This window comes from Balaenoptera physalus (assembly GCF_965194825.1).
Source record: "Balaenoptera physalus genome assembly, chromosome: 16".
NCBI classification, from domain to species: Eukaryota; Metazoa; Chordata; class Mammalia; order Artiodactyla; family Balaenopteridae; genus Balaenoptera; species Balaenoptera physalus.
In genome coordinates this window covers 88,291,045-88,309,110 of record NC_138898.1, presented here as the reverse complement: position 1 = coordinate 88,309,110, position 18,066 = coordinate 88,291,045, and the positions used below count along the sequence as shown (strand labels likewise).

General features: G+C 47.1%; 1 protein-coding gene across 5 annotated transcripts in view; it reads left to right on the top strand.

The window, feature by feature from the left end:
• Positions 1-8,386, top strand: part of GRID2IP (Grid2 interacting protein) — a gene marked incomplete at its 5' end in the record, with an annotated part of 42,145 nt that extends 33,759 nt beyond the window's left edge. For all 5 annotated transcript variants that reach the window (XM_082429955.1, XM_082429954.1, XM_082429958.1 and 2 more), the window contains one exon: positions 105-8,386. In XM_082429955.1, the coding sequence (XP_082286081.1) occupies positions 105-176 (72 nt within the window). In that variant the 3' untranslated portion in view covers positions 177-8,386. The remainder of the gene's footprint in view (positions 1-104) is intronic.
• Positions 8,387-18,066: the final 9,680 nt, after the last annotated feature.

Genomic DNA, 18,066 nt, shown 5'->3' with positions numbered 1-18,066 from the left:
GGTCTCTGCCCCGGCGAGGGAGGGGGTGGGGGGAGACGACGCAGGGAGTGGGGTGTCCCGGGACCACTCACCAACCCCGTCCCCACGTGCTCCTCCCTCCCCAGCGAGCGCTCGGCGACCTGCAGGCTGGGGAGGGCACGCGCGGCTCTGGGATGGTTTCGCCCCTCTCCTGGTGACGGCGGCGGCCTCGCGTCCTCAGCGGCCCGAGCGCGGAGCGGACGCCCCCGGTGTGGCTCGGAGCGGCCCGGGTGCGGGAGTGGGGCCCAGCCACGCGCGCATCTCCAGCTAGCTCAGCGGTCGAGCTCCGGCCGCCCTCGAAGGTGCGGGGACCCCTTCTCGGGGCCGAGCCCGGGGCTCCGAGGGTTGGGAGCGCGGGGCCGGAGCCGGCACGCCGACTCCCTGGGACGCGTGAACCACCCGCCGCCAGGTCCCGCCGGCTTCCCGCGCCTTGTCCGCCCCCCCTTCTCCGCCCCACTCCCGCCCCCGCCCCGCTCCCGGGCCTTCCAGCAAGGGCTGGCTGTGCACACCCTAAGGACATCGGGGTCCCGGGGAGGGGCCGCTGCCACCAGCCGGTGGATTCCGAAATGGCTGCGGCACTAGGGCGGCGTCTTGGCCAGAGGGTGCCCGGCCCCAAGGAAGGCCGTCTGAACCTCTCCTGAGCCTGCTCCGAGTGGGCCCAGGGGACGCCCTCGCGGAGCACGGACCCAGCAGACCTTAGACTGTGGAGAAGGAGGCAGACGCCCTTGAACATGCCACACCAGTGAGCACGATAAGGCCTGGAGGTCTCTCACCCAGCCCAGGGCCTCCTGGGCTGCTTGGAAGAAGCCAGGCAGGCTGGAAGGAGAGCCCCAAGTACAGGGACCTGGGGGAGGGGGGTGGGTGCGCACCTAGCCTGGGTCTTGGAAGCCAGAAGAAACCTCAGCTGGCTGCAGAGGAGGCAGGCAGGAGAGAAGCTGGGCAGAGATACAGGAAACCATTAGGTAGACTATGTCAGACTGCAGAATTGAAGTTTTCACCCAGCAGACAAACTTAAATCCAGTTTAGAAGTGGTCACTTGGAAGTGGGGAGTCTGGGAGTGGGAGGGGGGATGTCGCGGTGGGGCAGAGAGAACAGAGAGATGTTCAGGTGATGGATGAGCAGGACTTGGTGGCCGGCTGCCGGGTTTCTCACCTGGGTGGGTGGCGATGATGATGGTCCCTGGAACAGGCCATGTGAGCAGAGCAGGCTTAGAGGCAGTAACACCACCTGGGACATATTTGGGATCCCAGAGTCTGTTTTACGTGTGTGTCTGGAGCCCCCGGTGAGGACTGGGGATAGAGGAGGGAGCTGCCTGGATGCTGGGAGCAGGGGGACGCTGGGGGCATCCTTTCCTTTCTTTGTTTCATCCTTTCCATTCTCCAATCGACAAATCCTGCATCAGGCAGCTTCCCGTTATCTCTTCCCTTTACTTTCTTCCAGAGAAGTCTGAAATGGGCTTTAGAAACCATCTTTTGGATTTTTTCCCCCACACTATGATTGAATAGCTGGTGTTCTCCTGGACAGTATTGGGGACCCATCCAGTTCTACCCAGTCTCCCACAGGCCCCTCGTTGAGGCCGTGTATGTTCTTCCCTTGTTCCCCACTCACAGCCACCATATAAAAATAGCTAAACCAAATTGTGTAATTCAGGTGGGGGAAATGAACCCAAATTTGGCTAGTGGAGGGCATTTCTCCCCAGCAGCTCAAGCTGGATAATTTCCATAACTTCCCAAAGCCTTTGTCTATGAGAAACATGTCAGAAGGTCCATTAAAATCCTGGTATGAGATCCGTAGAGACTGTAGACTCCACCAGGCTATGAATAGGCACGACCCTCCAGGACCAGGTGTCCTGTATGGCATTTTCCTGCAAATTAGAAACACACACCCTCTCCAGGTAGATCCAGCCCCACGCCAGGGGACTCAGGTTGGCAAGCCAATCGCTAGCTGGGTTTTCTCCCTATAATGCCTTGTAACTGTTACCTATTTCCCACACAATGCTGTGTAACAAACTGTCCCAAAACTCATTGACTTAAAACGGCAGCCACTACTGCTCTTGAGTCCATGGGTCCTGCTGGGCAGTTCTGATCTGAGCTGGGTTCAGTGGACTCACCTGTGTGACTATAGTCTTCTGTGGGTCAGCTGGGCAGCTTTGCTAGTCATGCAGGGCTCTTTCCATGCCTGGGGCCTTGGCTGGGACAGTTGAGACGGCTTCATGTGGTCTCTCATCCTCCAGCCAAATAGCCAGGACAGTTCACATGGTAAGGTCAGGGGCCTAAGAGAACAAGCAAAGACACAGAAGACCCCTGGAAGCCTAACCTCAGAACTGTCACACCATCCCTTCCGCCACATTATATTGTCAAAGCAAGTGACAAGTCCAGCCCAGATTCTAGGAGAGGGGAAATAGGCTCCCCTCTTGATGAGAGATGCTGCAAAACTACAAGGCAGAGGGTGTGGATTCAGGGTCAGGTAGAGAGTCAGGGCCATTGTTGCCATCAGTGTACCATGTACCTCTGTGGCCAGGCACCCTGGTGCACATCCCAGCCTCCTTAAAATCCTCATTGGCCCCGGTCCTCCCTGGACCCAGCACAGCTCTGATTACTCATCTTCATGTGTCCTGCAGATGCCATGCTTTTCACTCTCTCTTACCTAGTCACCCATGAGTTACCTGACTTCTCTCCAGATACGCTAAGTCCATGGGCAGCAGTGGTCTGTGCCTGTGCCTGCCTAGCAACCAGTCTCCCTTCTGCTGGGGAAAGCTCCCTGTTTTTCCTTTGGGAAATTATCCCTCCTCTGCTCCCAGGCCTTGGAGTGTTGCTGATTGGATTAAGGATGATCTTGTGACTCTGGTTGGGTGGCTCAGAGTCAATTCAAGACTCAAGTTTGAAGTGTTTGGAAAAGGAGGCTCCTTACTTCTGGATGAATTGTTGGGTGTAAAGAGGGTGGAATCCTGGAAGGAGCTGCCAGGACTACCACGTGGAGGGCACCTGCCTGGGTGTAAAACCAATACAGAAGAAAAGGAGAGAAGACCACTCCAGCCATCTCTTTGTCCCTGGATCCAACTGTGCCTGAAGCAGACATCCCAACTTTTCCGTTTCCAAGCCAACAAATTCCGCCACCACTTGTGAATTTTTTTAATTTCTTTTAATTTTTTGGCTTAGGCTGGTTTGAATGGGTTTCTGTCACTTGCAACATGAAGAGGGTTGACTAACACACTCATCAACAGATCGTTATAGATGTTCAGTCTCTTAACATTCTCAGTGCATTCTCTTCATTCATAAATGCATTCGCCAATACTATTTGACCGCCTACCATGTGCCAGGCACAGTGCTGGGTGCAGATAATCTTATGGGTCAGCCTCTCTGAGTTTGGTTTCCCAGGGTTCTATTTCATGGTGATTCTACACCCAAGTCAGTACGAAACCCTATATGTGAGCCAATATGTGCGCCATACCCTCTGCCCCCATTCCTCACCAAACGACAGGGTGTGACAAGCAGGAATGTATTTCTCTCTCAATGATACTAATAAAATAGCATAGCCCAATTACACACCGCCTTTCCTAACAATCAGTTAATGTTTACTAGGTAGTGTGCTCCATGTTTTTACATATTTCATTTTACTTTCACAGTGACCCTCTGAGGTGGGTTTTGTTATCTCCTTTTTACAAATAAAAAGTCTAAAACTCAGGAAGGTTATGTGACTTGCTTGATGGAAAATCAAGTGTGTCTAAATCCAAAGCCCATCCCCTTAGTGGAAATATCTTCTTTGTTTTGCTTAACATGATTTTTAAAAACGTCTATCAGCATTCCAAGGGCCACAGATGCTGGTGACTTCGACATAAAGAAAGCCGTTCCCTCTTTTCTCACCCCCTTCTATTCCTCCCTGTGTTAGTCTGCTTAGGCTACCATAACAAAATACCATAGACTAAGTGGCTTAAACAACAGGAATTTATCCCCTCACAGCCCTGGAGGCTGGAAGTCCAAGATCAATGTGTCAGCAGGTTGGGTTCCTCCTGAGGCTGCTCTCCTTGGCTTGCAGACGGCCGCTTCTCGCTGTGTCCTCATGTGGCCTTTTCTCTGTGCATCACTGGCGTCTCTTCTCGTAATGACACCAGTCCTAGTGGATTAGAGCCCCATCCTTATGACATCATTTAACCTTAAATACCTCCGCAAAGACCCCATCTCCAAATGCAGTCACCTTCTGAGGTACTGAGGGCTGGGACTTCTGCATATGAATTTGGGGAGGGGCCACAATTCAGCTCATACCACCTTCTTACCAGGTGCCAAGGATATAATAGTGCTAGTTCCAAGGAGGCCTCAGAGATCTCTGGATTCAGCTGATGTTCCAAAGAGAAAGGCTTCAATCAAGCAGGATTTACTCACTTTCTCCCCCGCATCTGCAAACTTCTATGTACCTGCCCTCATCTTCATCCCATGATGTTCAGGCATTGCTCTCAACTGCAATTCGGAGCTAATTCTTTGTCCCATATCCCCGCCTCCCCAAGCTCCCAGGGGGGTCCCAATGCACCTGTGACCACAAATCATTTTCCACTGGCTCTTTCCCCTTCACCAATAAACATCCCTCTACCTGCAACCCTCAAAGAACAGTCTAGACTCGTGCCATCTCACTCCCTCCTTTAGACCAAATTTTTCAGAGCTGTTGTCTACACTTGCTGCCTCTGCATCCTCACCCTCCACTCACCTCTCAGCACACAGCAGCCTGGCTTTCTCTCCTGTCACTCCCCTGAACCTGCTATTGCCCCGACAGGAAACCACAGGAAGCTCTAGTTGTCCTTATCTTCATTGACCTTTATTTAAGCAACGCTGGGCACTGTTTGCCCTCCCTTGGCAAATTCTCACACACCCAGGCTTCAGCTGGTAGGTGTCTACTCACTGATAACCCATCCATCAGCCTGATTTCCCATTGACCCATCTGCTTCTAGCCTTTGCATACAGCAAGGTTCAATAATTGCCTATTAAATCAAACAAATAACACAAAGGTGAGGGCGACCAAGTTGCTCAAGAAAATGAATGGCTCCTTTCTATGAAACAGTTTGGCCACGTGTATCCAAAGCCCTAAGGCAAGGGTTGCAGATGGAATGTCCACAGAGGCTGGACAAGGAATGCAGACTTATGAAGAGGGTGGTGTAAGAAAACAACTACACAGGACCAAGGATGACAGGTAATTGACATGGAGGGACAGGGAGAGACAATAGGGAGGGCTGGAGAGCGGATGCCGTGTCTGCGGGGGCCCCGCTGCACCCTCTAGTCAGTGGACCTCCATGTGAGAAGGCACACCTTGGGATGCCTGATCTTCAGGCTTTCGCAAAGGAAGCTAGAAATCCAGGTTTCTATTTCAAATGTCCTAATGAAATGTCGGCAACCAATTCAAAACTTCAAGGAAGATGATCAATTATGAGCCAAAGAAAACATTTCTGTGAGCCAGATGGAGCCCAGCTGTGAGTTTGCAGCCCCTGAAATGAAACATTTCTGCCAGTTGACTCATTCAGACTACCCTGGGGTATAGTTGGGTACCCCCTAAAAGGGGACTTGATTCACTTTTAGATGTTAGCAAGGGAGCTGTGTTTGAAGCTAGTTGGCTGTTCTGGTTTCTGGATGGAAAGATGCTGATTACCTTATTTTGAAGATGCTCTTTGTTTTAGGAAATTCACCCAGATGATGGGCCATTTAGTCACAGGCAGGCAGGACCCACGCAGTGTTCTGCGGGGGAACTGTGACGTCACCAGGAAACCAAGTGCTATGGCATAGACCGTTGGCTTAATGGTCTGTTGGTTGTGCAAATTAGCAAAATCTTTATCTTGATAGTGCCCTAAAAGGGAGGGAAAATATTTTCTCTAGAGAGATGTTAACTGGATTCCTGATGTCCCCAGCACTGAATAAAAGCACTGATGGTGTGTTCTTGGACCATGTGGGGTTAGTGGGGGGTTTCCGCAGAAGGAAATGGATGACCCCAAAGTCCAACATCTAGGAGCTGGAAGGATTGGAGGTTGAGGAAGAGGAGAGCCCTCGAGGGAGGAGCTGGGAACTCCCCCAGTAGCGGGAGGTAAGCTGGGCCCTGCGGGGAGAGGCCCTGACGTGGGGTTAGAGCGTCAACCTGGAAGCACTGCCCTCCCCCTCTGAGCTTTAGGCAGACACCACCGTCAGGTGACCTTATTTGTGTTGGCAGGACTTGTATGTGTCAGGAGGGAATTGATTCAGAGAACACAAATAGCCTGGGCAGAAGTAGTGGCTCTGAGTGTGAAAAGCTGGGCCAAGGTGTCAGGCCGCTACCAGAACAGATTTCCAGCACATGGCCACATCCTTCAGGGATTCCCACAGAAGCTCCTTGAGGAGGGGAACCCCAGGAGAAAGACCAGACTTCCTGCCAGTTTGAGCCATTTCATCTGTTTGGCCGTTTCTAAGGGTCTGTTATCAGCCATTGAATCTACTTCATGAGAAAGTTATCCTCAGGTCGTCAGGGTCTTTAAGCAATCATTAATCCTGACTGGTGAAGGCATTTGCAGAAAGTTGTTCTCTTCAAATAATTTCATATTATTCAAAAGTGTATATGTGCATGTGTGTATATATACACACATAGTCCTTCTGAGAAATCATGGTCTCAGACACATAATGAGCAGAAATAAATCTCAGATCTAACCTCATACCCATTCAGATTTACATTTTCACAACAAACTTACATGCAAAAAGAAACAAGAAGAGAAAAAGGAGTACGATTTCATGTCATTATATTACACAGCAAACTGAAATGTGTACAGAAGGTTTGGATGATGCTTACTTAGAACTGAAACTCTATCTCATAAGCTCAAGAAAAGAGTGAAAAGAAATTACAAATCTCTTAGGTATGACTATGTCATTATGAGCCAACAAGCCATGGTTTTTTAACCAAAAAAAAAAATAGCTCACAAAGCCTAGCCTGTGTGTACCAATAAAGATACACACATACTATACCCAAAATGGAGGGAGAGATGAAAAGAGGACAGCTTTCTCAAAGTATTTGGGTACATCCAGTGTTTAACTTTCTACTGCTCTGATAAAAGATCATTTTATGCATTTGTTTCTAAGAATGAAAAGTGGTCATGTGCTCTGAATCTTTTTCACTTACGGAAGAAAAAAAGGAAGTGATGGGACCCCAGTCATTGCTAAAATACACAGGTATATGCTGTATGTAAATATTTACACAATTTGGCAACATCTCACTATACAAATCAATTTGTTTTGCGACAGTTGCCAATAAGTGGTCCCAAATATTGAGTAGTCTGATATTTTTACACTCATCAGTAGGTTGAAGTATTTGAAATACAAAATACTTGCAGTTTTCATAAGTTACATATTAGTTACCCAAAACCATCTAAGAATCTCAAAAATAAATTGGAAGATTTACACCTGTATCAAGAATATAGAGCCATTTCTCATTTGCTCAAGAAATTCATCGCAAAAAAAAAAGTATTTCATCGCAAAATCTTGATTAGCCTTTCCTTACACTAAGCACCAAGTGATATTTCTGAAAAATGCTGTGTAAATGGACACTAATAATGCTGGTTCAGGAGATGAATTACTGAGTCGTCAGGGATCGCCGGTATAGGAGACATTTTTTTGTCAGTTTCTTTTCGTGCTTCGTGGAAAACTCCATCCTGGGAAACAATCAGGCCCATTGTCCCCTTGCTGTAGAGCTTCTGCCTACTGAAAGGCTGGCAGCTGAGTTCTTGTGTTTCCCTGGGGCTCCCAAAGTCTCCACCCCTGCAGAATTCTTATCTTCACATCCTGAATCGTGATTCTGTCTTGCTTCTTGCGCCTTCTTTTTGGGATCATTTTCATCCTTCCGCAAGTACATTTTTTACTTTAGAATTTTTTTTGTAGTGACGGTCTGTTGGTAGTAAATTCTTTCAGTTTTTGCATCTGAAAATATCTTTGTAACTACCCACGTTCTTGAAAGACAGTTTTAGTGAATATACAGTTCTGGGTTGACAGTTATATTTTCTCATCAATTTGAAGATGTTATTCCACTAGTTTCTGACTTCCATTTTTTATATTGAGAAGTCAGCAGTAAGTCTAATAAGCATTCTGTTGTAAAAGGTAGGTGTATTCATTTACTAGGACTGCTGTAACAAACTACCACAAACTGGGTGCCTTAAAATAACAGAAGTGTACTCTCTCACAGTGTGGAAGAGCAGAGGTCCAAACTCACATCAGCAGCATTGCCTCCCTTCTAGCCTCTGATGGTCATTAGGTTACCAGCAATCCTTGGCATTCCCTGGCTTATAGATGCCCCACTCTATCCTCCACCATCACGTAGTGTTTTCCCTGCCTGTCAGTGTCTTCACATGATAGGGTGTGTGTGTGTGTGTGTGTGTGTGTGTGTGTGTGTGTGTGTGTGTGTGTGTGTGTGTCTGCATCTCTGTGTTCTCTTATAAGAACACCAGTCATTGGATTAGGACCCACCCTAATCCAATATGACCTCACCTTAACTAATTACATCTGCAAAGATCTTATTTCCAAATAATGTCACACTCTGTGGTTCCATGTGGACAAGAATTTGCAGTAGGGGAGGGAGCATTATTTGACCCAGTACAGTAGGTTATGTCTCCACCATGAATATATCAGATACACAGAAAAACCTCTGTGCTTGATTTCAAAGCTTTCTCATTGCTCTTGACATTCTTCTGTGTCTAGAAAGATATTTCATTCTCTTTTATTTATTTATTTGTTTTTAATTTAAAAATTTTTATACAGTGTTTAAAGTTTACTTTCCATTTACAGTTATTACAAAATATTGGCTATGTTCCCCTTGTTGTTCAATAGATCCCTGAGCCTATCTTACACCCAATAATTTGGACCTCCCACTCCCCTACCTCTATATTGTCCCTCACCTCCTCTCCCCACTGGTAACCACTAGTTTGTTCTCTATATCTGTGAGTCTGCTTCTTTTTTTGTCATATTCACTAGTTTGTTGGGGTTTTTAGATTCCATATATAAGTGATATCATACAGTATTTGTCTTTATCTGTCTGGCTTTTTTTTTTTTGCCATGCCACACAGTTTGTGGGATCTTAGTTCCTCGACCAGGGATTGAACCTGGATGCTGGCAGTGAAAGTGCTGAGTCCTAACCACTGGACCACCAGGGAATTCCCTGTCTGACTTATTTCACTTAGCATAATGTCCTCCAAGTCCATCCATGTTGCTACAAATGGCAAAATTTCATTCTTTTTTATGGCTGAATAGTATTCCATTGTGTATATACGACACATCTTCTTTGTTCATTTGTCTGTTGATGGACACAGGTTGCTTCCATATCTTGGCAATTGTACATAATGCTTCTGTGAACACTGAGGTGCATGTATCTTTTGGAATTAGTGTGGTTTTTTTTTTTTCTGATATATGCCCAGGAGTGGAATTGCTGGGTCATATGGTAGTTCTATTTTTAGTTTTTTGAGAAACCTCCATACTGTTTTCCACAGTGGCTGCACCAATTTACACACCCACAAACAGTGTTAGAGGGTTCCCGTTTATCCCCTTCCTCTCCAACATTTGTTATTTGTGTTTTGTTTGATGATAGCCATTCTGATATGTGTGAGGTGATATCTAACTGTGGTTTTGATTTGTATTTCCCTGATGATTAACAGTGTTGAACATCTTTTCATGTGACTGTTGGCCATCTGCACTTCCTCTTTGGGAAAATGTCTGTTCAGTTCTTCTGCCCATTTTTAAATTGGGTTGCTTGTTTTGTTCATTTGTTTGTTTGTTTTTAAGACTTTTTTGACGTGGACCCTTTTTAAAGCCTTTATTGAATTTGATACAGTATTGCTTCTATTTCACGTTTTTTGGGTTTCTGGCCATGAGACATGTGGGATCTTAGCTCCCCAACCAGGGATCAAACCCACACTCCCTGCATTGGAAGGCAAAGTCTTAACCACTGGACCACCAGGGAAGTTCCTGGTTGCTTGTTTTTTTGATGTTGAGTTGTATGAGCTGTTTATGTATGTTGGATATTAATCCCTTATCAGTCATATCATTTGCAAATATTTTCTCCCATTCAGTAGGTTGTTTTCTTTGTTTTGTCAATGGTTTCCTTTGCTGTGCAAAAGATTTTAAGTTTAATTAGGTCCCACTTGCTTATTTTTTATTTTATTTCCTTTACTTTTGGAGATGGATCTGGAAAAATATTGCTGTGATTTATGTCAAAGAATGTTGTGCCTATGTTTTCCTCTAGGAGTTTTATAGTGACTGGTCTTACATTTAGGTCTTTAATACATTTTGAGTTTAGTTTTGTATATGGTGTTAGAGAATGTTCTAATTTAATTTTTTCACATGTAGCTGTCCAATTTTCCCAGCACTACTTACTGAAGAGACTGTCTTTTCTCCATTGTATATTCTTGCCTCCTTTGTCATAGATTAATTGGCCATAGGTGGTGGGTTTATTTCTGGGCTCTCTATCCTGTTCCATTGATCTATTTTTCTATTTTTGTGCCACTACTATACTGTTTTGATTACTGTAGCTTTGTAGTATAGTGTGAAGCCAGCACAGCATCACTCTGCTTCATTCTATGGGTTAAGGTGAGTCACAGGCCCAGCCCAGACTCTGGGTGGGAGAGACTACACGCGCACATGCATACCAGGTGGCGTGGCTCATGGGGGTTACCACACATGGACACCATCCTTGGCAGGCTATTGTGAAGGAAAGAGGTGGAGAGCTTCTTTCTCTACCCCTCCCCCAGATTTTGCTCCTTCAATGCAACCTCAGAGCAAAATGTCTAGAACCCCAATTACAGACTCCAGTGGTCCAGCTGTCCCAGGCCCTCAACCTAGACCTTCCAACATGATGACGAGGCTGTTCCAGTACCAGCCAAACCCCACTCACTCTTCACATACAGGGAGTCCCCTCATGGGCTCACAGGATTGTCTGGAGCTGGGTTTCCATTGCTTCCCCTCCAGACTTCCCAGAGAAGTCAATATTTGCTGACACCGCAATTCAGACATTGTTCAAATCCTCCCCCATCTTGCCCCATAATCAGCAAGACTCTGAAACTCCAAATCTCCTCTGGGAATTGGCGAATCATTGTGGGGAGGCCCCCCTACTCGATACCACATCTGCTCTGAGCTTCAGCTCTAGAGTTTGGACTTATGGGTGACTTCCCCCCCTTATTTTTACCTTTTTATATTTTCAAACTTCCTATAATGAGCATGGACTCCTTTTTACTACAAAAAGGATATTAAAAAACATTTAAGAAGGGAATTCCCTGGCGGTCCACTGGCTGGGACTGCCGAGGGCACAGGTTTGGTCTCTGGTCAGGGAACTAGGATCCCACAAGCCTTGTGACACGGCCAAAAAAAAACAAAAGAAAAAAAGTTTAAGAAGTACCGTGGAAAGATGATGTTCAGAAAGAGCTAATGATGTGGAAGAATGGTTATAATTTTTAATTATTCAAAAACAAGGTGCAATTTTACATTTTACTATATATACATATATATAGTACATTTTAAAAAATAAATTTATTTATTTTATTTATTTTTGGCTGCGTTGGGTCTTCGTTGCTGCGCGCGGGCTTTCTCTAGTTGCATCACGCGGGGGCTGCTCTTCATTGCGGTGGGCTTCTCACTGCGGTGGCTTCTCTTGTTGCGGAGCACGGGCTCTAGGCCCGTGGGCTTCAGTAATTGCGGCTCACGGGCTCTAGAGCACAGGCTCAGTAGTTGTGGCGCACATGCCCAGTTGCTCCACGGCATGTGGGATCTTCCCGGACCAGGGCTCAAACCCGTGTCCCCTGCGTTGGCAGGCAGATTCTTAACCACTGCGCCACCAGGGAAGCCCCTAGTACATATTTTTTAAATGACAGGACAAAATACACGTTGGCAGTCTACTTACCATGAACTGAATGAAGCTTAAGCTCCAGGGCCCCTCACTTGCACAGGCTACTCTGAAGGCCCCGGGAGAGGCTCTAGCTATGCATTCCCAGGGTCATGTGTTTTTGCAAGTTTTGCAAAAGTGAGATACTTGAACCACAATTGGTTAAGATCACTGACTCCACTCTACCCACCCCCGCACATTCTAAGTGTTCATGGAGAGACCCCAGGCATTTTTGTGGTCTGGCTAAGGGGAAGTTGCATTGGGGACATATTCGGTTTAGGTTTACTGGGACACATTTAGAGGACCCACAATCCTGTACACATCCAGTTACGTGACTGCTAGCTGTCCCGGTGTCTGAATGGCTTCCAGGAATACCTGTGCCAATTCACCTGGGGCAGGTGTAAGGCCAGAGGTCAGATCATGACACAGACACGTCCCACAGCACGTGTCAAAGGTTGGGCTCTTTGGAGGCAGATATTGAGATAGAGCCTGTGGTGCTAGAAGTTTACTGGGGATCGAAGCCTGGGAGGGGAAGGAGTGAGAACGTGAACTTCAACACAGGCCTGACACAGCCTCAGCCGACCAGGTGGAAGCTCTGGAACAAGGTCTGTCCACGGGGGTGTCCTCTGTGAGCTGAGGGGCAGGGCCTTTGTGCTCAGTGGCTGGGTATGGCTGCCTTGGGAAGGGCATGACCTTGGATGAAGCAGCTCCCAGTGGATGGACAGACTGAAGTTACAGATGCTGTACCCTGACCTCACTCTGCTCGGCTGACCAAGCTCTCCACAGCTACATGGGAAGTTCCTCCTCCAAGGGGATCCTGGTGGTGCATCGTTGGGTTTCATAGCCCATGCTGTTCGTACGCACACATCTCTCTCCCTCTCTCTCATATTTTGGGGGTTCTGATCCTCCAGGATTTCAGTCGGCCTTTCTTCTTGCTTTCCTTAGAAGAGGGAAGTTAGTAGGATGAACTGTAGCCATTGTCACTGTAGGCAGCCTCAAAGCTGCGAGGGATACCCATCCTCTCCCTCCTCCATTCTAGACCCCCCTCACCTTTAGTTACTACCTCTGCTGGCTTTGATGGCTTACCTGGGGGCGTGACCCAGACCTTCATCTCCCAGGGACATGCCCTTCTCAGGCTGGGGTTGCTGTACCCATTCATTTACGGTCATAATTGTGCAAGGGGCTATAGGAGGCTCCGAGTAGATCACCCGAATTTTATGGAGTAGCAGCAGGCCTACCTCCTCTTGGTATTAGGGTCAATTTCCCTGTCAAAGTGGGGGCTCTTCTTGCCAGTTGGTCTCTGCACATAAGAAGCCGAAAGTGCCCAGGCAGCAGCTGTGGCTTACCATCCCATCGGACTCTTTTGTGTCCTTTGGTGGAAGTGTCCCCCTTTGGGGACCAGGACTCTAGCCCTGCAGAGCCCAGAGTTGCGGCAGCAGAAGTGATGGGATATCCCTTCCAAGATCAGGTTATAAAAAGACTGTGGCTTCTGCCTTGAGCATCTTCTCTTGCTTTCTTGCCCACTTGCTCTAAGGGAAGCCAGCTGCCATGGTATAGCTGCAGTAGGGTGAGGCCCACGTGGCAAAGGACAGATGTCTCCTGCCAACAGCCAGAGAGGGCCCAAGGCCTACCAACAACCACATCAGTGAGCCTGAAAGCTGATCGTCCCCAGTCATCCTCCACTCAAGCCTTGAGATGACCACAGCCCTGGTCAATGCCTTGATCGCAGAGCTCCTGAACCAGAGGCCCCCAGCCAAGCTGCAACCAGATTCCTGACCCACGGAAACAGTGAGGTAATGAATGTGCACTGTTTTCAGCTGCTAAGTTTGGGGGTGATGCGTTACCCAGCAACAGATATGATACATGGGACCACTCCTGCTTCCACCCCTTCGTGTCCAGGTCCATGCATTCTTCCTTGTGAGGACACAGTGCCAGGCAGAGGTTTAGGGTACGCACCATCCTGGGGGATGGCACCCCATCTTGCCGAGCACTGCCTTTGAGCTGGCATTTCAGCTGCACCTTCCACAGGCTGTGCCATCACGTCACCCCTAGATGGCAGCTTCTGGGTGGTGTGGCGTGTGATATCACCAGTGGTTCAAGGGGTCATGGGCCCACTTCCTACTTCGTTTGCTGAGGAGTGGATCCTCCGGTGGGTTGTAGTATTACGTGGGATCCCATGCTGGTAGATCAAGCACTCAGTAAGCTCTCAGCATGTGGTGTCAACAAAGCTCTGCCTGCAGGAAAGGCAGGTGTAAGCTGATTGGCATCCTTGTTAGAGACCCATCCCTTTGGCTCCTTGGAACACCACATTTGTTTTGTTTTTTGTCTTTGGATTTTTTGTGTGTGTTTTTTTTATTTTTGGCCGTGTCGTGCCGCGCAGCTTGTGGGATCTTAGTTTTCCAACCAGGATCTAATCACCTGCTTTCTTGGACCCCCACCTCCAACTGTCATGGGATGGGTTCTCCAGAAGCAGATGCCACCAAGACGGTTTGGGGTACGAGATGTTTATTAGGAATCTGAACCTGTGGAGGGCAGGAGAGGAAGCAGGATTGGGAAGATGGAGAAGTCAGTGGTTACACAGGCTCAACAAAGTCACGGCCACATGATGGGGAGTTTGAGACTGAGTGTGGTCCACTAGCATGTCCCTCTTCAAGGTGAAATGGCCAGACCTTGACACCCCATCTCACTCTCCGGCAGCAGGTATGGGCTTGGGTGAGGTGTGACCTTGGATGAGGAGGTTCTCTGTAGCTGCCAGCTGGATCCTGACCACACTTCTGCAGCTGGGGATGCATCTCTGGGTGTAGTGGGGCACAGACAGTGTGTGCAGTGTAGAGGGCCAGAAGCTAGTGTGCAAAAAGTTCTTCCAACCAGTAAGAGTGTAAAATGGTAAGTGGACGATTGGGTTCTCAGTGATGCTGCATAAAAATGGAAAATCTCTCCTGTGTCAATAGATTCAATAACCCAGTGTATACAGTTATGGACACGTGATTCATTTTTGCGTTCATGGAAATCCAGTGAAATAGAATGATCACAGTTCCTCTGTACCTCTGTGTGAAACACAAACCCCGGTGGAACTCAAACATCACGTGGGTCTTTGGATGAAGTTGCATGCCTTACGTATCACTCCAGCATTGGTCTTCTGTGACTGGGTAACAAATTACCCCAAAACTTAGCATCTTAAAACAGCAAATATTCATTTTGGAATGAATATGTGTTTTGCAAGGCCAGAAATTTGGGAGTGGCTTAGCTGGGTGCCTCAGGCTCAGGAAATATCATGAGATTAGGTAAATAAAAACCTAAAAAGTTTACAATTTTCCTGGTGCCAAAAGGGAAAAACACCCTCCCCGCAAAACACCTTTTTTTTCAGCATTTCTTTTAGAAAACTTGTCATCTTAACTCCTTTCTCTGTCTCTTTCAGGCACGTAAATCTTTTTAAAAGCTAAATAAGCCTCTTGCCAGTTTTGCATCCTAGGATTGTCCTTCTTGGGGGGTCTTGGAGCTGTCTCTTTGAAATGCAAACACCAAGTCTTCCTGTCTGTGTGGGAGTTTAGCCGCTGTGCCTGGCTCACAGTTATAACTTCTTGCTTGTTGAAAAGATAAGTTTTCTCTTTTCTTTTGGACAAAGACAATTCATATGTATGTAACGAGTTGTGTCTGCCTGGCTATGTATTAATAAAAGGGTAAGATTTCTTTCTGTCCGAAATCTCTTTAGTGGATCGTCTGTGATGCACATCACAGTTTGGTTTGATCCTTATTCAGTAACAAAACTATTGTATTCTTTGCTATATTTTGAGCAGAGGTTTTACTGGGTTGGCAGGAGATTTTATTTTTAATTACATTTCCCCAATAGTTACATTTAAGACATCAGTTGAGGTTGCATTCATCCAAAGGCTTGACTGGGGCTGGGATACTGCTTCCAAGATGGTTCACTCACATGGCTGTTGGCAACGGGCCCCAGTTCCTTGCTGACTGTTTACAAGGAGACTCAGTTTCTTACCATGTGATCCTCTCCGCACGTCTGCTTGCATGTCCTCCTGGCCTATAGCTGGCTTCTCAGAGTGAGTGATGAGAGAGAAAGGGGGAAGCAAGAAGAACTTTTATGACCTAGTTTCGGAAGTGATGTGACATCATCTCTGTCGTATTCTATTTGTTAGAAGTGAGTCTCTAAATCCAGCTCACATTCAAGGTTGGGGGAGGGGATTAAGCTTCCCTCTTAAGGGAAGTGTCAATGAATTTGTATATGAAAACCATGAAATACAACAAGAAGTGCCAACAAGCTAGTTAATCAGTGTCATCAATCCAAAAAGTATTATATTAGTCCTTGCACAAGAAAACTAGAAAACGCCCTGAAAACTTGGAACTTTTTTCTTTTTTAATAAATTTGTTTATTTATTTTTGGCTGCGTTGGGTCTTCCTTGCTGCGCGTGGGGTTTCTCTAGTTGTGGCGAGCAGGGGCTACTCTTCGTTGCAGTGCTTGGGCTTCTCATTGCGGTGGCTTCTCTTGTTGCGGAGTACAGGCTCTTGGCTCGTGGGCTTCAGTAGTTGTGGCTCACGGGCTCTAGAGCTCAGGCTCAGTAGTTGGGGTGCATGAGCTTAGTTGCTCCTGTGCATGTGGGATCTTCCGGGACCAGGGCTCGAACCCGTGTCCCCTGCATTGGCAGGCGGATTCTTAACCACTGCGCCACCAGGGAAGCCCCAAACTTGCAGCTTTTATATGAAATAACTTGATTGAGGTTTTCTGAATGTGACAACTGTCCTTATAATGTCCATGATATTACTAATAACAAGTTGAGAAGATGAAAGAAATGTTTCCAAACTATCAAAAACATTTTTCAATTAACCATGCTGGAGAAAACATAATTTCAAAATCATTTCAAAATCATTGTTGGGGTGAGACTAGACAAAATGGATAAAGGTGGTCAAAAGGTCAAATTTCCAGTTATAAAATAAATAAGTCCTGAAGATGTAATGTACAGCATGGTGACTATCGTTTATAATAATAGAGTCTTGTATATTTGAAAGTTGCTGAGAGAGTAGATCTTAAAAGTTCTCATCACAAGAAAAAAAATGTGTAACTATGCATGGTGATGGATGTTAACTAGATTTATTGTGGTGATCGTTTGCAATATATACAAATATTGAATCATTACATCGTACACCTGAAACTAATGTTATATGTCAATTACATCTCAATAAAAAATAGAAAAAAATGGCAATGTTCTGCATTATTAAGGTTGTTAATCCCAACACACAGACATACAAAAAAATCATCGTCCTATGAAGAGGTGGCTGAAGAGTGTTCAATGAAAAAAATGTAGGAAAAATGAGCATTACAGAAGTGCGCCAGTGAAATTAATAAAAGCATGTTTCATTTTCAGGATTTAGTGTTGTTTGTGGTATCTGTTGGCAGGGCTGACTTCATGCATTTTCACAGGGACAGAAGGTCCCATAATCAAGGCATAACGCTCTACCATCATCTTCTTCAAACTCTTAATAATTTTACCTTTGGGTTTATGTTTTGCAAGTGAGGTCCCATGAGACAGTGGCGCACGCAACGGAGACTTGGAGTCTTGGCTCCTGCTCCTTGCTCCCTCAGGGTGCCTGCTGCCCTGTGCCCTGGGAGCCTGGCCTCCTCCTCTCTCTCCTGCCCAGTGACCGCTGCATCTTCTGCTTACGTGGGGGCCAGGGTGCAGGTGCAATGTGGGTCAGAGTGGGTGGGGTTGAGCTGGTGTGCCCTGCGGCTTCTCTGAGCAGGACATGGTGATGGCTGTCCCACCTTTTAGCGGCCAACCTGGCAGGGGCAAGCCTCGTGTCCACCCCTGATCCAGGTACCTCATGTGTCCTGGCACCGAGGTTGCAATACGCTTGAGTGTTGCCCTCTGCCATGGGTTGAGGTGGTAGAGGATGGTAAGGGGAGGTGCCAGGTTGCACCTCGCTGCCCCAGCAGGCTCAGCTGGAGGGCGAGGGAACCAGCAGCCATCAGGCCCATGCTGGTCCTCCAGCCAAGTCCAGGGCAGACCCTGGCTCACTGGAGCAGTGGCACTGGTCCATCCATTATCCCACGCCCAAAGATGTGCTCCTTTGGCCTCCACTGTGCCTGGGGACCCCTTTTTCCTCCTTCCAACCTTCCTGGGTCTGGCCTGTGTTCATCTCTTCTGGCCAACTCCAGGCACCCTCCATGCCATAAAATAC